We start from the raw sequence: 24,240 nt of genomic DNA, 5'->3' as shown, positions 1-24,240 counted from the left end.
AGGGGGGCGGGGCCTGGCGGCCTGACGCGCCCCTCGGCCAATCAGCGGCCGCGCGGGGAGCGGCCGCCGGCCACTCGCGAGCCTCCCCCGGGCCGAGGCGGGCCGGCGGCGGCGACGTGGAGAACGCGTGGCGGGCGGGCGCGGCCGCGGATTGGGCGAGGAGGGCCCTGGGGAGGGGTGGGAGAGGGAAGGGGGGACGCGCGTGCGCACTGTGGGGGGGCCCGGCGGCCGTTGGGCCTCGCGCGGCGACCGTTGGCAGCTTCCCGCCTCGGGGCAACGGCCCGGTGCTGACGGGGCGGGGGGGGGGAGCCCGCTGCCCTCAGGCGGCCCCGCAGCCCTGCGGGGACCGCCCGGCTCCTCCTCGCGACCCCTGGGGGAAGGGGCTTCGCTGAGGGGGGCCGTGAGGGTGTCGCCGCCGGGTTGGGGGCTGCGGGTCTGAGAGGAACGCGGGTGGCCAGAGAGCTCGCCGCGGCTTCCAGGTGCCTCGTCAAAAGCTCTGAGTCAGGGCGCTTCGAAAAGCAGCCTGTCCTGAGTCATAATTACACGGAGCGCTGTTTGTGATGGCTCACTTTGCTGGTCAGCCTTCCAAAGGAGATGTACCTGCTGCTAAAGTGTGAGCCCAGACGGGAATTACCTGTCAAATAACCGTAGGTGTGTATTGTAATGACGTAAAAACAAGCGTGTTTATATCCGGACTTACCTGGTGTCATTTTATGCTTTGTGGTATTTTCTCCTAAAAATATATGTATGTGTATCTTAACATAAATGAAAATTTATCCTGAAAATGTCGTACATGTATATTAACATAAATGAAAAGTGTTTCTAAACTTTGAAGAGTATTTGACAGTCTCTTTAATTTCTGTCTCTGAAAATACTGTTGCTTAGAATTTACCGTCCATAATCCTCAGCTTGTTTGAAAAAACAGGGTAGGTAGGTGTCACCGTCATGCCACAGGAAGGGGTCAGGCACTCTGTGTCTTTCCCTGTGTTTTGTAGTCAGAACTGAATCACCGTAGTTAAGTGTTCCAGATTGAGAGATTTGTTACAACCCTTTTCATATGTCTGTCGTGCTGTGCTCTCCCTATATTTTTCGATTGCCACTGACATCCTGTGCTCTTAGGGTATTTGATCCCATGCAGAGCAGGACCCGACAACTAAAAGCTGCAAGCATGACAGTTCACCCAGTAACACAGAACGTTGCATGATCAATGACACTTTCTATTTCACGTTAAGCATGATTACTTAAGGGGAGAACAAATTCCGTCACTGTCTCACTTTCTCTGCTTCCTTACATGCTCCTGGACTCTCGCCCTCTTCAGTTGATAGGACGGGGTCACATGGAAGGGTGACACCGGGCAGCTCAGTGCCAGACACCCCTTGTGCTGAGACGCTGCCTTCCCTGGTGTTAGTGCCACGGTACTGCCCGGGAAGCTCATACACACCTGCACTGCACCACGCCGTGACTAGCAGGCTCAGCCCCGATAACAAAATGCAACTAAGCAGACAATTTGTACCCCTCAGCTTTTGTAGCGGATAAGCTAATAATGGCCACAAAATACAGTACTGGGTCTGATTCTGAGATACGCTTTTTGAATTTCAGCAGCTGGTAAAATATTTTTGTTGCGTTATTGTGGGTAATCCCTAGTACCAGGCTGAAGAATGTGAACCTGATGCCTTTTTGCTGCTTTTAGCGTCTGCGTCACTTGTCCCTCGCAAACACAATACTGTAAGGCTTGAGTGACCAACTCTGGATTAGAAACTTAATACCTGTCAGGAGCAGAGTACCAAGAAAAAAATCAGCTGTTAAATCTGGAACAGACTCAGCGGAAACCATGAAAATATCAGCAATGATTTAGGCCTCTGAAGGCTTAGATACAGATTTAAAGACATGTCTCAGTTGGCACTGTAAAGGAAGCATTAGTTATGCAGTTATGCCTGGATTTTCCTCCCACCTCTAGCTTTATTTTTATGCAAAATTGTGAAAATGTGCTGATGCGCAGAATTTGTAGCTCTCAGTGAATGCACTGCATTAGCTTATATGGTCAAGATCGCTGCTGCATAATATGTTAGAGCCATAAAAAAGGGTCGTTACGGCTATTGTTTCTTTTCCTCTCTCAAATTCAGTGATTCTCTATACGTGAGCAGAGGACGTTTGGCTGAAGAACGGCTTGCAGGCACCGGCTGGCAGAAGCAATGTTTGCAATGCGAGGACTCTCTGCAGCGTGCCGCGCGGCAGTGACAGCAGCATGAGCTCAGCAGGCAGGTTTGTACCGCACGGTGTATCCCTGACCGGAGTGACCAGCCCTTGGCGAGGCGCGGTGCTTTGAGCGCCTCTGCTCAGGTGCAGGTTTACCCGGAGGACTTTGTCTCTCTCCTCCCCCACGTTTGCAGTGTGCCACACATGGCGTACAGAGGTGCCTGAACTCCTCTTGTCTCCATCCTGTGGCTGTGATGCTGCTCCCTGCGCATCGTGGTGCCTTTTATAAAGCCTGAGGAACAAAGTACTACTGCATGTAGGGGAGGTCCCACAGTGGTCACTGCTCGCGTGGAGAAACTGCAGGATGGGAAGGCAAAGCGGGTTGTGGGTGACGACTGCGAAACCTGGGCAAGAGTTAGGAGCAGACTTCCACTTCCAGTCATCCAGTGTTCTGTCTTATCCCACCTTCTTTGTACTGAATTATCTCCATCCTGTGAAATGAAGGTGATAGTCCTGCAAACTATTTTGACATTTGCAGATCACAAGCAGAACACCCGGTAACTTTTAGGCAGGCATCTGCCTAAGGAAATGGGAGAAGGTGCCCTTAGGAAAAGTGCAGCTGCTGTGCAGGGCAGCTTGGAGAAGGAATCTGGTGGAGTCCTTGCCACAGCATGGGCCCTGGTTCTCTTCAGGAGCTTAACCTTCATGTCAGCTTTGTTATGCTAAGAGTTTGCTGTAATTTAAGACCTTTACAGCTGGAAGGGAGTTGTGTTATGTCCATTTCACCACCAGTAATTGCCATCTGAAAGCATTCCGTGGTGGCAACAGTGTGTGGTGTGGAAGTGTTAAATTTTACACAGTGCCAGCTTGAAGTCACCTTAAAATAATCTTTAAAACATAGAACCAATCATAATAATGCTTTTGCTAAGATGTAAACACGAGGATCGTAGGCTAGAGTACCAAATCCTAGCTGGTGCGGTATGTTCCTACTCGGTACGAAGTCTGAAATGAAGTGTGGGCTAGCCCAAATAGCCCAAATCTCGGAGAAACTGCTCTCTTGTATGACAAGGATGAGGGAACGTCATGCTTCACTGACATCAACACATAACTATTCCTAGGCACATCCAGTTAACAGCAACCCAAGGATCGCTGCCATCGCACCTCTTGTACAACTGTTCGTGCGTATTTTCTATCATCATCGCTATTCTTGATGGATTCTCAACTTGGTAAGTTCTGCACACATATGGAAGAAAGTGTTACTGTTGCTCTGAGGAGCCTACGGTCTGTAAGAGAAAAAAGGATTTTGCCATTATCTTTCTTTTGGGTTGTTGTTGGTTAATCTATTAATCTTTTTTTTTTTTTAAATAAAAATCTTCCAGTTAGTATATACCAAAAAGGGCTTTTTTCCAAAAATTGAGAAATCGTCAAATAACTGTATAAGGACGGACTTTCCACGTGTGGGAAAACGTGCAAGGGAAGGCATGGCACTTGCCTGCTGATTCCTCTTACTCACTGGTGCATCAAGTGTAGTGGATTTGGAGTGTATTTGATGTTATCAGCCATTAAAATTAAACAGCTCTGTTAGCTAATATTTCATTAAAGATCACAACATCTTCAGCCTGTCTCGTGTGCTATATGCCATAATGTTCTCCAACATATCCCATTTCTCAGTAGTCTGAGTCCAGTTAATAAACATCTTATCCCCCTTTGTAACCGTCCCTATTGTCAAATCCTGACCCAACAAACACAGTGGGTGTTAAAAGGATGTGACCTAGGCAGCAGACAGGACTGCTGTCGCTCTCCTTCACCTTCAGCTTTTCCAAAAGTTTAGTCTAGAGTTAAAATATGTTTGCTGAGTGCTGCTGGGGTGCTTGCATTACTGCTTTTGCTGACTTACTTATTGCAAAATTAATTGCATCAAGTTGATGTCATTTAAGTTTAACTGCTTTAGCCTTATTTGAATTACGTTTCGCACTAATGAGCTGCTGGTCTTGTGACACAGCAGAGCACTTGCCATTTGTGCTGTTTGCACGGTGGAGGAGTAGTTCAGTCTTAATGTATTTGTAACAAAAAAAATAAGTTTACTTGCTGGAAAGTGAAGGTCTTATGCTATTACTGTAGCTCCCCTCAGCTATCATGAAAAATACTGAAAGAAAAAAAACAAACAAAAAAGCTGATATTCTTTATTTTTATTACAATTTTAACAACATGAGTAAATTGAAATCTTTAAGCAAAGCAATTACATGAAGAGGGTCTAATAAAGTTGTTCAAGCTACAACCTACTTCGACTGTTGAATCAAACTGAGTAAAGCAGGCTGCTTTGATGGGTTTTTAGCTTCCACGAACATACTTAGCAGTGACATCTTCTTTTGCTTTGAATGGCAATGGTCTTCTGTGGGCTGGGAATTTCATAATCAGCTGAAAGTTAAAAATAAAATTGATCACTACTACAAATAGGAAAAGTGCTGAACCAAGTACTATCTTCAGTTCTGCTGGTGAGACCTCATCAACTTCAGCAGGACCTGACTGTGCAGCAGAAAGCAAAGCTGGTATACTTGGTCTTTTTGTTTTTTAAAATTTCTATGTGAGTACAAACTTTCACCCTGACCTAAGCAAGCAGAGAACAAGTCAAGATCTGTGGATCAGATTTCCAAAAGTTCCATAACTAACAGTGATTGAGGATCTTAAAAAAACAACAACCAAGCAACCCGACCACGTCAACTGAGTTTAGAGGTTATTCCCAGAGGACAAACACTGAGTCTGAGTTATGTTTCTTCACAAAAGGCACAGTCAGTGCACCAAGTTCTGTTCTCAGGCTTCATGAGCAACTTGTGTGCTGAGAAAGGGAGCTTCCCCAGGATGACAGCTGTAATATTTTGACTGGACAGCGGGAGGAGGAGGGAAGGCATAACACAGCCAAGTTAAGAACCAAGGGCATGGGTGCTTTGCAGCCCCTGGTGTAGCCCCCAGATGCTGCAGTAGTTTTTTAATCTCAGATCCCAAGTCTTCAGGGAAGTGAGGCAGATAGACCCACTGCCATACTCCCAAACCTTGTCCATTTGGGGCAGTGCAGGAAAGCAGCCCTCTCCAATACATCAGGAATCTCAGCACAGATTTGGGGTGTTCTTCCCCCTTGGCACCTTCTCCAAACCTAAGCAGCTAGCACCCAGCCTTAAGAAACACGAGAACCACCCTGGCCACAACTCATTCCCAGAGAGCACGACTTCTCCCTTCTCAAGGCACATTTGTTTTCGATAACGGGTACCTGCTTTGCTCTCCATCCAGAAGGCAGTGATATGCAGCAATGTCTTTCTCCAGCTGTTGCTTGTTGGTCAGCAGATTTTCACGATCCCGCTGCTGCTGCTCAGTTTCTGCTTTGATTTCTGCCATCTCTGCCTCCAGCTTGGAAATGACAGAGCCTAGGTTCTGCAGTTCGATGTCATGCCAGTGCTTGGCATCGTATAAGGAGTTCTCCAGACCCCTCTTCTGTAAGGCCAGGACAGTAGACATTAAAACATTGTTTTCATATGCTTCAGAGTAATATTTATCCAGGTTTGGCCAATATCTTCATTGACTGCGATTTAATATGAGAACTCCTTTCTCTAGACACTTTGAAAAATGTGTATTATCATTACAAAGGTTGAACCAGTTTGGTTCCAGGCTCCTAGCAGGGTGGCTGATGCCCTGCGCCTATCAGTGTCCAAGAGGCATTTGGACAATGCCCCCAGTGACATGCTTTAACTTCTGGTTAGCCCTGAAGAAGCCAGGCAGTTGGACTTGATCTTTGAAAGTCCCTTCCAACTCAGCTACTCTATTCTATGCTGTAGAATACAACCCACACAACAATCTCAGTGAAATTTATTAATCAAGTGAGTATGAAGATATTGAAGATAATTGAAATTTGGGGCTCAGTTTTCAAATGAGGTACATTTAGTCTACCACGTTGATCAAGGAGAGCTCAGAAATGTCTGGCATCTCTGGGAACAATATGCACTGGAAAAAAACAATTTTTCCTCAACTCTGCACCCCAAGATGGGCATACTCTCTTCAGAAGGCACGATGAATTCACACAGAAGATACCCATTCAAAACCGATGTTACTTACCAAGGTTCTCAAGGATTCAGTTTCGGCCTGCAAGCTCTGTATTTTGCAGGCAGTTTCATGGAACTCGGTTCTGAGGCCCTCCACCAGTTCTTCCTCCTGGCTTCGCACTGCAGCTGTCGCTTCAGCCTGTTGCTGGTACAAGGTTATGGCTGTCATCACAGCGCACTCAAATTATGCCTTAGTTTCCTTACACACCAAAATGACGGTTAATATTTTCACAGTTTGTGGCAATTCTGATTTTGAGTTTGATTGCTATATATTAAATTCTTTGGTTGAATGGTTTGGATACTTACTAGCGTCAAAGTTATCTGCTCTTCTATGCACCTACTGTAAAATGGCTTACACATGTAAATGCACATATTTTATCTATGTCGACAAAAGCTATTCAGCATTTCTACTAGTATGTTTAAAATGACCTACAAAAAGAAAACATTGCTGTAATTTTGCTTTTCTTTGTAGCTATACTATAACATATTTTAAAAGTTAAGTGTTTTCATTTAGCCCATTTGATTTCAAGTATTCATACCATGCTTTTTCACATGGGGTTCTATGAATGAGAGAAGTTGTATCACATAGGGCAGAAAAAATGATTTCTGTTAATTGAATTAAGAATCCTATGCAACTTCATGCTCTTGTTGCTTATCATTTTTTATATATGTTCAGTTCAGGCTCCTTGAAAATAGCCAAAGGAAAATATACTTTAGTAAAAATAAAATTTCTATACTTTTAATGAGGGCTGAGATCAACGTTTTCAGGCCAGAGCTCTGGGCTCTCTAGCTAATATGATTCTTCAGTCAAATCCTGTATTTCTTCTCCTGGTTGACCCTGAAGTTAGACTATGTAAAATACTTCCATTCCACCCTGAACATTCATCTTGGTCCTGTCCTGCTTTTCTGATCATGCATTCTTTTATTTTAAAGGTAAGATCAAATAATTGTGTTGAGATTGTAGTCTGCACATTATGATGGTACTAGGGCTGTAAATACTTAGGGCAGGAAGGATGACTTTTCATCTAAATTTACAGCCTACACACGTTACATGAAGCCTTGCATTGCTTGTTCACATTTAGCTTATAGTGACCCAAACGCTATCTATCAATCCCCCTTCCCCTCACCACGCATGATGCTGGGGCTCCTTCAGGAGGTGCCCTAAGCTCTTACAGCTTCCTAATGCTGGTGATGTCAGTGGCACAACAGGCAGACGGAGTAGATGGAAGTGGCCCATCAGACCCTAAATACCGAGGATGGCACAGCAAGTGAGTGTGCACTGGATGAGCTGTAAAGATTTTGGTGCACACAAGGTTTCCCCATCCTCCTTCCAGGACTACCAATTGCGTCACCTCAAAGAGTCCATGAGGAGGGTGCTGCTGGGCATGAAGTTTGGCCTCAGATTTGGGGTTCCTTCTGCAGAGAAGTGCAGACATAATGTTTGTGCCCTCTTCACGGGGCAGCTGGTGCTCTCTGGGGGCCCTGCTCTTCCTCTTCCTGAGACACTCCACGAGGAAAGGCTTTACCGAATCGTGGTACACACAAACAGCTGGATTAACAGAGGCAGAGGATGAAATCACCCAAAATCTTTAGCTTTTTAGTGCCTGAATTTCTTAGGAATATGTGGATTTCAAGCATATCTGTGCAGTTCTGAGCCAGGCATTGTACAGGAGCGCAGAATCTCTTGTTAATCTCTCTTTAATGAAATCAAGACAATTAAAGGATGATTAGGGATAGAACGTCAACAGCTGATCAGCTTGATATCTGCATAGGGGAATGGGCTTTGTTAATCTCTTAACTGCTCTGGGAATGTGTTAGCAAAGCGGTGGAGGAGGGAGAAACAATTGACATAATCCACAAGATTTTCAAAACCTTTTATGAGATCTGACGTAAGGAGTGAGAAAAGAAGCTGTGTAATTGTGTGCTCAGGGCAGAGCATTTCCGTGGATCAACAGCTGGTCAAGAGACTGGACATGAAGAAGAGGGTTAAGGTCTAGCTTCATTATGACAGAAGTTTAACAGCGTGGTGCCTTAAGGTTTACTGCCCTGTGGATGAATCATGGACTAGAAAGATTTAAGGGTGACAGAAAACAGTACAGATTAGTAATGAGCAGAGGTGGATGTGTGGAATCAAACAACATGAATGAAGAGCTCCATGCCACTAAGTGGACATCTATGTAGTTTAATGCAAAGTAAAGCCTGTTTCAGGAAAAAAAATAGCTTGCATGCCTTACAAGGGTTTAAATCACTGCATCGATTCAAGGAAAAAAAATGTGCATTATAGACAAATACTTGCAGATCTGAAAACAGTGGACTGGAGTTTTAAGGTTACTTATTCACCTAAGAAATCGCATGTAAAACCCCATTAGGTATGAATATAAATTGCTATGTTTTGTGCCCATGAAAAATCTACCCACGATTGCAAGTCTAGTCAGAAGGAAAAGCAAATGAGGCAAGGAATTGGTCAGAAAATAATGAAAATTCTGCTCTGACATCTAAGCCAGTGCTAGGACGTCATTTGAAATACCTTGGTCTCAACTGGTCACAGCAGTGCCAAAGACTGTGTACAGAGAAAGGAAATTAAAATATTAGGAACCACGGAAAACTCACAAAGAGAGACTGAAGAAAGTAGTAATGAAGAGCAAAGGAGAGGAGAGAACCACTCTCCCTCCTGTGATGAGGGAGCAAGGACAAATTTGTCACCATGTAGGTGCCTACATGGTGCGGCTCAGCAACACGGGATGGAAGAAGGCCACACACTTAGGTGGAAAACGGGCTGGACATAATTAGCATAACACTTGTGATCTGTATAAACAGTAACAATCTGTATAGATCTGTATGAGGTACAAACCTGTGAGTGGTACAAAACTGCATCATCTAGGTTTCATTTTGGGATCAAAAAAAAAAACAAACAACAAACAAAACCAACCAACCCTAGGATGTTGTACCAGGACCTGCTCAGAACCAGAACTGATCTTCCCAGAAATGTGTGATATCTTGGTTCTTTTCTTCTTCCCATTAAAAAAAGAAACCAAATCAAGTGCAACTCAAACTAATCCCTAACTAATAAGAGCTGCAAGGTGGCCAAGTAGGGACTGGCTAGGTTATGTCTGCCTACTGGAGTTTCTCTGCCACATCTGGTGTTGGCCACAGTCGAAAACACAACAGTGGGATCAAATGGTCAGGATAAGCTGGCAGTTTTCTCTCCTTGCTCACATGATATCTGTGAGCAGCTGAAAGAGCAGATATTGGAGGTATGAAAGAAATAGGAAGAACAAAGTTGTGAAGCGAGTGTTTGCACAGGAGGAGGAATAACTAGGACAGTAAAGTGTCCCCACTTTGACTGTTATCGCTGTTGACATGGGATTTTTCGTTATTTTGAAAGAAAACAGCTACCCAGAGATTGCATATATATTTGCAAACATATTTTTTGCTTTTCTTCTTGCTGCTTGGCTTTACTAGTCCCTACCCCTCCCACAGTAACTGTGTACCACGGGGCAGATGGGGCTGTGTCTTTGCTAAATATTTCTGTAGCACAGCTGATTTGGTGTGCCATGCTCTGCCGTAACAGCCAACTCAGAAAGAGATGGCTACTAAAACACAGGATCGTGAACTTAATGCTTCAGCTCTGCAAAAATACTTCAACCAGCCTGGAGAATGAGTGATCCTTCGTGACAGAAGAAAAGCTGCAGTAAAGGGTTGTTTTAGACTCAGCATCAGGAAAGGAGGCAACTTTCAAAGGGAACGTCTGTTATCATCACTTTTCATTTCCAGATTAATATCCAGTTTTCCCACTGCTGCCAAAAGAAACAATTTCAAGGAGAAACCCACAAGGAACGCATAGCTATATAATTAGTGTAGAGCAATGTATTTTGCCCTTTTGATTTATGGGCCCCTGTAAATTCTCCAGAGGAGGAATGGCCCTGGTAAGTAGGGTAACAGCTGTGGCTCATCCTGCATGGGAGGTATCAACTGATTAAGTTCATTTTTTGTAGACAACATTTCAGAGCCCTTAGAAGTCTCCCACAGATACCTGTGATATCAGTGGGGCCATTTCCACTGATAGTTAACTCTATGCATCCCAAGAAAATCAGTGATATTTGTGAGAGTATTTTTCAATGGACTTGGACCAAAATCCTTTAGATTTTGACAATATTTTTTGTTAAACAAAATACAACCCTCCAAGTTACTACAGAGTATTAGGCAGATTTTGTGCTTGCTTCAAATTCCCTAATGCTGGAGTGAGTTATGGAGGCTGGTGTCCGCGCTTACCTTAGTACGGAGCAGGGCACCCGTCTCAGCACGATGCTTTTCAATGTCTCTCTCCCAGTGGATTCTGATTTTTTCCAGTATGTTGTCCAGGCCACTTCCCAGGGGAACATCGAGTTCTTCCAGCTGAGATCCAGCAAGCTGTTTGTACAACACCTTCACATCCTTGAACAAAAATAACGGGCGTTAAGAAAAAGTGAAATGGACAACTGAATGGTAGCTTCAGAGGGACTTTTTAGTGCACTGGAGAGTTTCTTGTGTGGATACAGATTTGCCGTGCCTGTGCACGGGGAGTCTTGCAGTGGGTGCCGTAGCACTGGGCACAGGACATGGTTTCCCCCTTGGTGGAAGGAGGCTGGAGCCCTGCAGCAGGACGCTGCCTATGGCAGCTACTCCACAGCAGCCAGCTTCTCCAGCAGTCGGAGCCTGGCACACACACACTGCACGCCTGGACCCAAATGTGCCACAGCTGTATTGCTAGCAAAGGAGCAGCATGGACCTCTGGGCAAGGAACTGTAAGAGTTCACAGCAAGTCAAATCCTGGTCCCTGCCTGTCTGCTGCAGCAATGTAGACATGCACCTACTGGGCAAGTGTATGTGAACAGGAACCTGGAGGAATGGAAACCTCAAAATGTGCTGTTCAAAGTCATCACTAAGAGCATGCAAAAGATTCAGAAGGACTTGATGTGGATTTCCTAGTGGGGACACTGGAGGCAAGAAAGGTTTGAAATAGCTCAGGAAAGTCCTTGGGACTCTATTGCGCCAGAGATCAGATGGAGCAATTGCAATAGCTGCTTCCAGCCTCTAGTCTGTTGTACTTCTGTTGGTCAGCCTCCTCTGGTGCCACTGCCACGGGAAAAGCAGGTCTGTGCTGGGCTGGCCCCATGAGCACCCAGATGATCCCGATGGGGAGCATCCTTCCACCCTGCACAGGCTCTGCACTGGCTAAATGTGGCACGAGGGGAGTGGTGGGGAAGCTGTTATTCTGTTTATGCCAAATGTACAGGCAGAGGACAGCATCAATGGCAACTTTGCCAGTTTCACAGGAAACATTGCATACATGGAGGTTTAAAGAGGACCATGCATGTTTCTCTCAATTTTCTATGTTTTCCCTCATATCTAAACCAACTTCCATCTTCCTCCTGACTTGCAGTGGACCTGAAGCCACTAGTTACGTCTAAGTAGGGAGCAGATGAAGCTTTATCTTAGCAGGCCAAGTCTCTCTCTACATGCCTGCCAATGTTGCTCAGATGTTGCATTTGGAAAAATCATCTATAAGAAATGTAAGAGAGAGCTCCTCAATTCCATGAAACATCCCAGTTCAATCTCTCCTTTAGAGGTGTCAGTAGATAAATAGCAGCTGCGTAACTGTGGTCCCATCAGTGAAGATCTGGGTCAGATCCTGAAACCCTCGCTGAAGGGAATAAACCACCTTCATGCAAATAGGGCAGGTGAATGTAATGAGTAATGTATTGCAAAACTGGCTAATGAGGTGGTCCTCTTCCAGCTGCCTGTCCCTGCGGCTTGCTTCAGTGATGCATTGCTCAGGGGAGGCTCAGTTTTGGGAACCAAGCAGCTTGGTCAGCTGAACCCAGTTAATGCTCAGTGTCAGTGCGGCCAGAGCTGGTTCCCCACACAGGAATTTTCTCTCTGCAGCTCTGTGGCTGAGAATCAGACCTCTCACTGTTGGGATTTCCACATACAGACAGTCCAGCCCCATGAATAAGTTGTGGTGTCCAGCAAGATATGAAGTGACAACATCTCTTCCATGTCATATTTATCAGAGAAGAAAGAGTTAAAACTTACATGTACATAATTTGCCTCAAAGGTTAGCACTTTAAATTAACAGAGAAGAGAGAAAGAAGAAGTTTCTCCCCATCCAGACATGGCAGGTGCAGCTTTTCAATGCTTGCTCTGCCAGATGCACTACACCAACCGCATGAAGCAGGCACACATCAGCTCTGCAGTGTCCCAGGCCTGGACTTACTTCTTCATGATTCTTTGACAGCAAAGTCAGCTCTTCTTTCATGCTTTCTATCTGACTCTCCAGATCCATTTTAGTTAAATTAGCATCATCAATCACTTTATAAAGGGAATTAATTTCATCTTCCACTGCCTTTCTGAATGGCTGCTCATTTTCATACCTGCAGAGAGATAAAAGCAGATAAGCATGGCTCAGCAAGAAAAACTTGCATTTTTTCTAAATGACACCATTTTGCTAATTAGCTCTCGTGTCCCAGACAGAGGCACAGAAACACATGAGATGTACTCTGCCCTCACCTTGTCTCGATGTACTTCAATTCCACTGCCTCAAGTACCTTGTCATTAACTCGGAGCCTAATAAAACTGGCCAGGCTGTCAGCCTGTGGTGTGGCAGTATCAGACTGATAGCACTGCTGAATAAGCACGGAGAGGCACGTGGTCTCCTGCCAGGTCTGGTATTTATGTACCAGATGAACATGTGTGGATTTTTCCCTTCCTTAGACTTCAGTGTGAATTCTTCAGCTGCTGCTGCTTCCTGCTCCCTCCCTGCTGTGCTTTCAAACCATCAAGATATACTGCATAATAATGGTATGGACATTTCTAATTTCATCACTATTCCACAGCGCAAACACAAACTGGCATCAGGTGGCAGCTGCTTGTGGAGCCAAGACCTTGCTCAGGGAGCAGGTGGTTTGTCCCTTGAATCTGTGGCTGGCTTCTGGGTTAGACGGGAGCCAGCTTTGTGAAACAATTCCTGCGCTCTGCCCTTTGATAGCCACCTTTGTTGCTGGGAATTCAGCAGCAAGGGAAAGGGGAAGCTGGTCCCAGCGAGCACCAGGAGCTTTTACTATGTGGTGGATTCATTTAATGTTGCTGTGTAAACTGTTTGTGCAAGTCGGTGGACATTTTTAGAGTGTTTTTTTTTTTTTGAACCACTTAAAATACGAGTGCGGCTTATGGGATGGAAAGCACCGAAATGAGTAGCTCAGAGCTGTACCTTTCTGGAATAAAAGGCAAACGTAAGAACATGACTAACACGTTTTGATGTGATTAAGTAAAATAATACCAGAGAGGGGAACAGAAGTTTAAGGGATGACAAAAATCGTAGGAAATAAAAATCAATTTGTTTGATTTTTTTTTTGTATCAGATCTTACATAAAACTATTGGTAAATGATCAAGACCATTATAAGTACAAGCTATACGGGTCAGACCTTGCGAATAAAGCTTAAAGAACTTCATGTACTCATGTACATAAATATTATGCTTTGCAAACAGAAAGACTTCAAAAGTAGCTTATCAATTTAGGATCTTTCGCTATTCATTTCTCTCAGTAAAGACAAGGAAAATCAGTGCAGCCCATTCCTCTTTTCTTATCGGATGTTTCCATAGTGAGGTTTGCAGTGGTGCAGTGTCTGCTTGTCAGGTACCGCAGCAGAACGACTACCACTTCTGAAACCACTTCTGCAGCACTGAAAATTGAAACTAAAAATCACATGAATGTTTGCCTTTATAAAATATCAACCCAAATTTGAATGAATACTGACCTCCCAGTAAGAGATCAATGTCCATCTATCAGACTAATATTACGTATTAATAAATTATTAAATATTACTCTTAAAAATGTGTTCCAAAGCAATGGTAGCATGGCAGTTACTTTGCGATGTTAGAGCAACCCTCACTCAGTATTCCCAATGAACCCAGTGTTCACTAAGCATCACTCCCCTATCGAGTAAGCAGTTGCCAAGGCAGTTTCAGAGAAATCAGGCAGCCAGGTGCCACCACAGGACTACCTGTCTTTAAAGTCTTCAGCACAGGCTTGAATGTTCTCGGTGTGCAGCATGAGACGGGCGTTTTCAAGGACCGCTTCACCCACCTGCAAGGGAGAGACAACAGAGCTCTAGCAATTAGGACTCGGCACAGGCGCTGCCTGCATGGTCCATCTATCTTCAGCAGATGAATAGCCCTGATTCTGAAAATAATCTTTTAGCCTAAGGCCGTTCACGTGACTCATTCCAGGTAATTTAATCACTGAATTTTGTACATATCAATTCACAAATTGTCTGCAAATAGGTTGCAATTTTTCATCACACTGTTCATTGCTCCTAAGCATTCATCTTCTTGTGGAAACACATTTATCCCGACTGTCAGCTGGTCACAAGGGGTAAAATTCATTACTGCACACAAGGTACGTTCAGCATTTAAGTCCCACTTATAGTTTCTAGGTACGGTTTAAGCAACACTTATGCAGTTCCTATTCTACTTCCCATATCAGCAGTGCTCCTCAGGGTCATCCTCCTCCATGAGCCAAGGGATATTTGGTGCCTCGGGTGAGCGGTCCTCAGCTCCCAGAGCGCTGTTTTTGTTCTCTGGTGGGATCGCGTGAGCTCTTGCAATAGATATGAGACCTGGGAAGCAGGCATTCTTCAAAGATTATTACACTGAATGGGAAATGCTTTGGAGAGATTGTGCAAATAAGACTGATATTATCGCTACAATTCTTTGGTGTATCTTTAATCCCCAGGAGGCACTTGAGGGGGAATCAAACCTGAAAGTCTTGTGACACAGCCGCCTGTTGGGATTATATAAAATGATTAAAAAGGTAAAAAAAGACCATGGCCTGCCCTGGAGGCAGATGTGCACTGCGCTGTGCAGGTGAACAAAGAAATGCCCAATTTGGTACCGGAGTTAGAGCAAATACCTGGCTGGGGGCTCCCTGGGCCCAGCCACCCTGAGGTCCCTGCTTTGCTCTGGAGGAGCTGAATCCAACCCGAAGGTGGAGGTGCCGAGGTGGTGCCTGGGGCTGAGCTCTCAGGGCTGGGCATACACTTGGGTTGCAAACTGGAGCTGTGGCCCAGCTGGAAATGCTCCCCGTACAAATTCAGCACACCAGGATGTGCAGACACCGTGTCTGCACCTCAAGTCCTCACCTACAAGAGAGGTGTCCATCTGACAAGGGCGGTAGTGGGAGGACCAAGGGCGGGCTGCGTGCAGGAGCTGCTGCATGGTGTTAGAGGAGCCTGTGGGACCATGACAGGCTGCGTAAACAAACACCTCGTCTGCCTCTTCCAGGAGATAACCGTGGAGGTCTGTGGTGGAAACCAAACCACCACATGAATAGGAGCAGCTTTCTACGTGGGCCAGGACGGTTCTCGATGTAGAAATTTTTCTTTGGATAATTAAGTGTGCTACTAAATGGGATTGCAAATCCCCCGAAGCACTGTGCTCTCCCGAGGTGAAACAGGCCGTGCAGCATGGAGGCATCAAGGCTGCGTCCAGACAAGTCATCCCAAGTACCACAACGGGGATCGTTGCCTGAGTGTGGGCCGCCTACCTGCTCTTTGGCCTGCTGCTCGGTGCAGGGGTGGAGGGGGAAATGCAAGGCTGGAGCGTTTGTCTGTGGAAATTAACATCGATCCTCACAAAAAATGGCTCGCTGCCCTAAATGTCTTACAAACTCATGGACTAGGAGAGAGCTGGAAGAAAAACCTATTCCCCGCATCCAGAAGTTCATAAAGGATCGTGAATTTAATAGCACTCCACATTGCTTAAATCTGAGGAGGAACTAGAGGAAAAGAAATGATTTGCTTATTTTATACCTACTGTTAGAAACAGCAGGAAAAGGCGGCCATGGCTGGTGGCCCATGGTTGGAGGCCCACTCCTACCAGCTGCAGCTTAGCCTGGCTTCCAGAGGAAACAGCTCACCTATTGCATGGGCTGCCAATTTTTCCTTCATAACTCTGGGATTTACTGGCCACTTCCAACTGATACGACAGAGGGTCAGGCCATCTCAAAGACTGGCAGTTCCAACATGTGTCATGAAAATAGCATCTAGACAGAGGAGACGAACCCTGTGAATGCCACCAGTGGCCAAAAAAGGCCTCAGTTTGGGCATGAGAAACCTTCAGAGTGCAGAGCACACGCAGGAGTCAGAGATGTTACGAAAGCCACAGGTGTGGGCAAAGAGTTGGTGCCTTGCGGCATACCAGCCAGGCCCATACACGGGCACACAAGGCCTTTCTGTGCCCTCTTGCACACAGAGCAGCACTCAACACCTTATCTCCTTCTTCCTGCTTTGTTGCAGGCTCCCTTGACTAGCACTGACCCACCTCCCTGGCCCCAGGTGCTCCCTTCTGGGGCATTTCAGGGCTGCCGTGTCCCCTCGGATCCCCTTGCAGGATCTGACTTTCTCCTGAAAGATGGAGAAATGACCTCAAGTTATCACATGGCAGCAGCGTGGGGGTAGAGGCAGTTCTTTGACCCATACACTGATTTTTTTTTTCCTTCAATTTTAGAAAATTTAATCTGGGATTTATTTATTTTTTTTCCTTAGTTTCTACAGAAATTACTGTATTTTGTCTCCCTGCGGCCACTCATGCATGTATGGATCTTCACAAAAGCTTTTATTTTTCTCCCTGGCTCAACTCAGGGAAAATTCTGCCTCGCAATTTGCCCTGACCTGCCAAAACAGGTCCATTTGCCTCCAGCAGTGAGCCCAAGCGGCTGCAATACCTGGTCAAACGCCTGAGGAAAATGAAAGCCTTTGAGGAAACCGGGAACATCGCCTGAGCAAAAATAGCATTAAATTCTTTAAGCTATACAGTGCAATTCAGAGAGATGTTGATCACTAGGTTGAGAAGTTGAGTTCAGTGCAAAACGGCTTTTGCACTGCAATGGAAACGGGAGCAGGGACGAGCTAGTTGTTTTCCTCTGACTGTTTCTGCCTTTATGTGAAGGCAAACTGTTTCTTAAAAGTGCTTTTTAGTAGTAAGCTTGTGGTTTTATTGAAACATTTGGGGTAACTGGTCAGGTTACCTCCGACCCTCTCCAGCAGGCAACAAGCAGCCCTCCTGATGAACCTGCAGCCGGTGCCAGATGTTCCGTGGCCAAGTCCGGGGCTTTCCAAGACCAGACTCAAACCTGAATTGTGCCACAGAAGTAACAAAGGTATAAAAAGACTAATATCTAGAAGGTTTCAGAAGATGGCAGGCACAGTTGAAATTAGCAGAAATGAGCTGTGTACAATTTAAATACAGCAATGAACCTGGAGGAATATTACACCATACTTGCTACCTAGAAATCAGGTTTCCTGAGAAATTCTGTCTAATTTACATGAGCTGCGAAAGCCCTGTTTCAGGCTTAAAAAGAAGAGATGTAAGACTCCCATCTAGCAGCTCTTTTGTTTGATTTAATTCTCCTAATAATCAACAGCTGGATCCAAAGACACCAGTATTAGTGAGGCCGATTCATAGCTACTTTGCTGACACACGTAATAAAACACGCAACACAGCAGTTAAGGGAACAGCCTTCTTTGTGCTCAGGGGATGTGCGAGGGCTCGCAGAGCTGCGGGCAGCCTCACCGGGCATTGCCTGCTCCGTCTGCGATGCCGACAGCAGCGCCGTGCTGTGGGGAGGCTTCACGCACTGATGCTCACGGGGCGTATTGAACTGCCAAGATGGCAAGTATTACAAAAGCGCTAATCCTATTCCTAATAATAGCTCCTTTAAGCCACATGTTGCCTTTCTACACTCAGATCTGTGATGCACACACCGTCAGAACATGGTGTGTTTTATTTATTTATTTTTTCCAACTCAAATTAACACTGAAAATTTGTAATACAGAACAACTAGAAAGCCTCAGGACTTTTCTTTGACTTCATTGTACCTTCATGGACATGAAAACACAACTTTTAGCAAAAAAATCTTATTTTCAAAGAAACTTCAGGTTGCATCAGTGCACTGGGCCATTTACTGGGTGAGGTCTGGCAACAAGGAAAACCGGGTGCTTCAATAGGGTTTGCGGACGCCATCCTTGCTAAAGTGGGATGTGATATAGACACTTATGGGATGTACTTAGACCTGGTTTATCAAAACTTTTGATTTTTAGCAGACATCTGACCAAATTTGGAATTGCACGATTTACTGTGCCTTTCAAATTGTTAGCTGTGCTTTACTGATAGCTTTGTATAGTTTTGCTGTTTGTACAAATGCCCGATCCCTTTCTGGTTGCTTCTCAGTTCATGGCCTCAGGTGTGTCCTGTGATAATGAGTCTCATGGCTTAATTATTCATGTAATGGAAAATCATTTGGGCTTTTAATTTCACAAATGATGCCTTCATGGAAAAAGAACAGAAGATCCTGGTCTAGTCTTTCCTTCCATATGCTGGAGTAAATGGTTTATATCAGACCATTGTCTCCAACACATCTTCATTTACAGCTAAACCAGGCTAAAGGCAAGTGACCCCTCCCCCCATACTGCTGCTCGGATGCCAAGCAGTAAACTCATCATGCTTTTGGTCATCCTTTCCCTGCTGGATCTATTCTCAGAGCCCAAAGGACAAAAACATGAGGATAGAAAGAGTCGCATTTGTTGCATCACCTTGGGAGAAGTAGTACCTGGGTGGAGGCTGGGAAGATTGATGTGTCCTCTGCTGATTCCTGCTGCCTCCAGGAAACTGGGATTTCATTTATATGTCTAATATTCTATAAGCAGTTGGGATTGCATCAGAAAGATGCCTGGCTCTCCAAGAAATATCACGGACAATAAAAGTGCACTGTGTTGCATTGCAGCACATTGCACACGATGCTGGCGCGGTGTCAGGGCAGGAGAGCCTCCTGCACGGGGGCTCTGCTGGTCCCACAGCAAATTACCCACAGCATTACTGGGAGCACGCCCAAACGCGGTGGTTGCTCGGGCTGTCAGCCCCGTGTACTCTCCACACCTAGTACTGACACCGAGTAAACACCAACAGAAGGGCCAGGAGCAAATAAAAGCATCCCTGCGGAAAACTCTAGTGATCTTTCGTGTTTTCCCAGCTATGCATGGGAGTCACAGTGGTGATGAAACTGGCCCCAGACATTTATTCCTTCTTCTACTTCGTCTGTAATAAGTCTCTCTGTCTCTGTGTCTCCCATACATCCATAGCTGAATGGCCATGGAGGCTGAGCTAACTCCTCTGCTCTGCTTTGTTCTGCTCTCCTCTCCCCTCTTTTCCCAGGTGCTGCACTGCTCCCCAGGAAGGATTATCATTGCAAACAGCCTCCTTTTTTTTGTGGAAGAGGCACGTTTGATTAGACATGTAAATCTCTTTTGCGTTTCCCATAAGAAGACTGGTGTGAAAACTAGAGGAAAGGAGTATGACCGGGACAGAAAGAGATTCATTTATATTTCTGTCACATGAATTGCTCTCAGCAAGGATTTCTCATTTCACCTTCTTCCTGCAAAAAATCCTCCTCCTTCGTGCCTGTCCCAGTAAGTGTCCATACACCTGCTCTGCTGAATGCCAGCTGCCTGGCCTGACGGTCAGTGCTGCAGCCTGGATGGTGGCTTCCCCTCGCAGCTCTCTGCCAGCAACCCCTCTCCATAACAGCTCTGACAGGGGTCTTTCCCCCAGGGACCCTCCGCTCGTGCTCTCGGATCCACTCGCTGCCACTTGAAGTATTGTGGCCAGATCCAGGCTCTGCTGTCGCTGCAGCAGCTGCAGGATTTGTCCCCCAGAGGGCTCCCGCTTCCCTGCGTGGGTCCGTGCAGCAGGAGATGCGCTGCAGCTCCGGCTCTCTCAAACACTTTGAATGAAAAATTATTGAACAAGTAGGTTCTTAGCCAATTGCCCCTGGAGGCTTCACAGGAGAGGTTTCACGGGGACACTCCTCTGAGGAGCAGGGGGCTGCTGGCTGGGAAGCTTTAACCCCCCCCCCAGGCCGAAGCCCCCACCAGCATCAGCCAGGTAGCTTCGAGGCTGTTGCTTTTTGCAAGCACCCCAAATTCAGAGCACCCTTTGCCTTCAGGAGCCAGTCCCTGCAGCAAGCTTTATAGGATTAGAGGCAGCAATGTCATTTATCAACATAATAAGAGAGCAACTTTAAAAGTCGGTGCTAAACTGGGCATTTCTGCTGGCGTGAGCTCTGCACAGCAGTTCATCCCACTGTGTGTGGGGCTCAGACAATTTGTGGCACTCTAGGTGCACACTGCCCTAAATTTGCAGCCCCCTAAAAACGCGCCCTCTTTCTGAAGCCAGAGGTAACGCTGTGGTCAGCCCATGGCATAACACAGAACTGTCTCGGGGAACTTCAAGCTGACTTTCAGGCCTCCTGAGGACACTCCGATGCCACTTCTTGCAGGACAGCAGCACGCAAAGCCTTGCTGCTTTCAGCTCCTTCATCCTCCCAGCAAAAGGAACCGGGGGGATGCGGTCCTTCTGGGCTTGTTGCTCGTCCACGATGGCGATGCAGACACCACTTGGCACCCCCACGGTAAATGCTTTCCTTTAGAGCCCCCTCAGCAACGCGCAGCCTGCGCTGCACGGAGAGCAGGGAGCAAGGGGCGGTGGGGCGGCCACAACTGGAAGGGAAGGAGGCGCTCATTTGTAGCCACGTAATTAGTATTTTTAAATAAATAGAGCTTTTGAAAATGTGATTAAGCAAACGAGGGAATAATGTAAAAATCTGAATTGCTAATTAAAAAAAAAAAACACACCATGCTTGTAATGATATCATGTTGATGGATAAACTAATTCAGTCCTAGCAGTTTTCTTTTAATAATTTTGATGCTCGGCGTAATAACCTCAGCTAAGGAAAAAAAAATTAAAAAATCACCCATTTTAATCAGAGCAGACTACGGCGCCTTGGGGTGCATCTCAATCGCCCCCATGCAAAGGATGCCTCAGGCAATTCTCCTACTTAATAGGCATTTTCCACGCCACACTGTGAAATGATAACACTAATTATCATGAAGATAGATTTAAAACCCTCCGTCTGGGGTGCCGCGTGCCGAGATCAGCCTGGCTTTTCATCAGCACCCACCCTCGCCGCTCAGGGCCCCCCGTGCCCCCGCCGCCGCCCGCACTCACCTGGTGGTAGATGGCCTCCCAGCTCTCCCGCAGCGCTCCCCAGCTGCCCACGCTGGAGGATTTCTTGTCCAGGTAGACTCGGATGTGCTCCTCCAGCTCCTGGTTGACCTGCTCGAGGGCTCGCACCTTCTCGATGTACTCCACCAGGCAGCCGTTCAGGCTCTCGTAGGAGAGCGCCCTGCCCTTCTCCAGCCCCGCGGCCAGGGGCACGGCGGAGCAGGAGCTGCGCAAGCCCTGGAGGAAGACGCTGCTGATGCCCAGGGCTCGGCGGGACACGCGGGTGCCCAAGCTGCTCACTCCTCCGGTGGGCACGGAGCCCACGTAGACGCCGGGGGGTCTCGTCAGGCCCCCCACGCTCACGCGGCGCCCGGGCCCTGCCGCGCTCTCCGTCGTGGAGGCAGGGGGCTGCTGCCCCAAGAAGGATGACCGGCGCCTCGGCAAGGGCATGCTGCTGCTGCTGCGGCCCGCTCAGCCCCGCCGCCGGCCCCGCACTGGCGGGAGGGATGTGCCGAGCCCAGCAGGTTGGGGCTCGGACGGGGCTTTTGGCTTTGTGCGACGGCTTTCTGGAAGGCGGGCTTTGTGCCGCGCTCGCTGCATTGTCCGGCCGGCCGCTGGGTCAGCAATCCATTTCAGGGGAAATCTCCCTGCTGCTGCTGCTGCAAATGCGGCAGATGAACAGCACAATGGTGTTTACGGGCACTGCGGGGCAGGAATTCATGACAACGGACGTGTGAGAATGCCAGCCGTGTTGTCTGCGCTGACACCCAGATGATTTCCTGCCCTTATACATCCAGCCGTGTGTTGCACACTAGCCGCTCACACCCATGCTCACAGAGCCTCCTGCAGCAAGGCATTACTCAAAATGAGCTAAAACCAACTTCTGAGGAGCCAACCCGAGCTGGCCTTTTGCTGCTGCAGGGCCTCGAATCCTCCCTTGTCCCCTCGGCAGCTTCTGGATTTCTCTGCGCTTCAGCTTCCCCCAGGGCACGCTGCGCTGGCCCGGTGGCCCTTGGCCCAGGGACAAGCACCCTCAAGTTTCTGCTCATTTTTAAGGCTGAGCACAGCGAGACTGCCAAAGGTTAGCACTGCACATTCACACAAAGCCTGGGAATGCAGCATCTGACGGCTTTGCATGTTGTTTTGGTTTGTAGTTTCTGGATATTCTGGATTGAGATTTCCAAGCAAACTGTGCTGGCTAAATGCGAGGAATCCTCCAGTGCGTTTGTGTATTTCAGCGTATTTGCTCTGTGTGAAATGCAAAACAAATCTGCCTCGCAAAAGCAATAGTGTGCAGAAAACAAATGCAGAAATGCCGATGTTTTTGTAAAGAATGGGGTTTGGTTCTCCGCCACCCTGTTCTTCCTTTACACCTCCCTGCCAAAACACGCAGGAGCTGAAAATGAAGGCCCTCATCTGATTGCTTTTACTCTTGGCAAGAAGCTCAGGAAGCTTTTACTGTTGTCCACCAGCAGTTTCCAGGAGGCCGTTTAGTATTCAATCATGAGGATCACAGATAGCAGGCTGTGTAGCATCTATCCCACATATTCCCAGAGTGCCCATCTGTGTCCATATATAGCACCATCTGACTGCCTACCCCAGCCACCTCTGAGGGAAGCAGTGAATTACTCTCTGAAAATCCAATATCTAGAAGAGCCGCTATCATGTTTCAATTTTCTCATTTTAGGAAGCCTGTGGCCCACGTTCACATCTGCGCGTCAGCACAGAAGCGCATGTGTGGGACGGGGAGAAAGGAGGGGAGAAGACACTAACATGGCTCCCCGATCCCAGGGGAGCTGTGTCTTGGTGCGATTCCAGCACCATTTAGCAAAGTCGTCAGCTTGCTCTGGGTAACCACAGCCACTGGGACCCTGCTGGCAGGTGGGAACAGCTGGACCAGATGTGCCACCGCTATAATTCCCTTCTCTGTTGCCAGACGTGCCTCAGCTCGATGCTATGCTAACCCCGTCTTGCCCAAGCGTCATTTTTTTGCAAGCCACCACTAACCTGAGTGGTTGGTGGTGCAAAGCAGTCAGCCGGAGCACTCCCTGCTGTCTCATAGCCCTGATGAAGTGACGGTAGAAAATACTCTACAAAGACTGATGGCCAGAGGTGGGAAGCACAAGGCTGAGACCTCAAAGGACAGAGGCCATTTCACTTGCTGAACAATACAAGAGAGGCAATCTGAGGAGGAAAGCTGAAAATTGGTCCCACGGTAACAGTTCTGGGTTACTCGAAGAGAGAACATCGATTTAGCAGTCATTCCACGTTCCGTGTTACTCTCTGCTTGTAACAGCCTGTTTTTAAGCCATCATTTAAACTTCATTCACCCCTCCTATTTCCGCACTGCTATTACAGCATGCAATCTAGAGCTTAACTGGGTAGGACTGAAATGCTATTTTGCTCTGAAACACTGTGTTTGCATTCCTGAGGGAGGAAGGAAAACCTCAGAGAGGAGAGGGGGTAAGGAATCGTGATTCAATGGTGCTGGCAGCTTCAAAGATAAATAAAACAGCAGGGAAAAGGACATGTGGTCAAAGCCACCGCATTCAATGGGTGGGAGTTCCCAGTTGTCAGATGTCAAGACTTCTGATAAATTTAAAGATTTCTGTTGCTGTGAAGGGGACTCTGCATGTGCCTTCTTTTGAGGCTGTTTGCTCTGCAGGAAGTAATTCAGGACTCACTGGCCAGAGAAGAGCCCCCGAGAGTCCAAAGTGTAATGCTTAGGACATTTATGCACAAAAAAAGGTCATTCTGGTCCTCCTGAGGGAGGCTCATCCAGTCAGTGCGCAGGCGGTGCTGGAACCACACAAAGGCTACCGACAGGCACACGAGCCACGTCGACTGCTGCAGGTG

General features: G+C 47.0%; 1 protein-coding gene and 1 long non-coding RNA gene across 6 annotated transcripts; one reads left to right on the top strand and one right to left on the bottom strand.

The window, feature by feature from the left end:
- Window positions 1–20: 20 nt before the first annotated feature.
- LOC106038337 (uncharacterized) lies at window positions 21–21,361 on the top strand. 5 transcript variants are annotated; one of them, XR_007159749.2, is made up of 3 exons: window positions 181–651; window positions 2,124–3,422; window positions 19,537–21,361. It is a non-coding gene; the product is annotated as an uncharacterized lncRNA (long non-coding RNA). The 5 variants fall into 5 exon arrangements; XR_007159750.2 differs by lacking the exon at window positions 19,537–21,361 and adding an exon at window positions 5,012–5,468; XR_010829250.1 differs by lacking the exon at window positions 19,537–21,361 and having other exon boundaries at window positions 201–651; window positions 2,124–2,262; window positions 2,735–4,340.
- BFSP2 (beaded filament structural protein 2) lies at window positions 4,384–23,775 on the bottom strand. The gene is made up of 7 exons (XM_048053036.2): window positions 21,388–23,775; window positions 14,331–14,413; window positions 12,544–12,700; window positions 10,560–10,721; window positions 6,301–6,432; window positions 5,462–5,682; window positions 4,384–4,614 (listed from the first exon to the last, which is right to left on the bottom strand). Exons 1-7 carry the CDS (start codon window positions 21,832–21,834, stop codon window positions 4,611–4,613), a joined length of 1,206 nt encoding a protein of 401 aa, XP_047908993.2. The 5' UTR covers window positions 21,835–23,775; the 3' UTR covers window positions 4,384–4,610.
- Between the last annotated feature and the right edge of the window lie 465 nt (window positions 23,776–24,240).

Source organism: Anser cygnoides, chromosome 2 (assembly GCF_040182565.1).
Source record: "Anser cygnoides isolate HZ-2024a breed goose chromosome 2, Taihu_goose_T2T_genome, whole genome shotgun sequence".
Taxonomy (NCBI): Eukaryota; Metazoa; Chordata; class Aves; order Anseriformes; family Anatidae; genus Anser; species Anser cygnoides.
Note: the sequence above shows the minus strand (reverse complement) of the source record. Positions and strands in the feature narration are given on the sequence as shown.

Excerpts from the sequence above, each read along its gene's own strand:
- BFSP2 (XM_048053036.2), bottom strand. The coding sequence starts at position 21,834 with ATGCCCTTGCCGAGGCGCCGGTCATCCTTCTTGGGGCAGCAGCCCCCT. Across the intron at positions 14,414-21,387 it reads GGGAGGCCATCTACCACCAG|GTGGGTGAAGCGGTCCTTGA; the intron begins GTGAGTGCGGGC and ends TCTCCCTTGCAG. Across the intron at positions 12,701-14,330 it reads GCTGAAGACTTTAAAGACAG|GTATGAAAATGAGCAGCCAT; the intron begins GTAGTCCTGTGG and ends ATCTCTCTGCAG.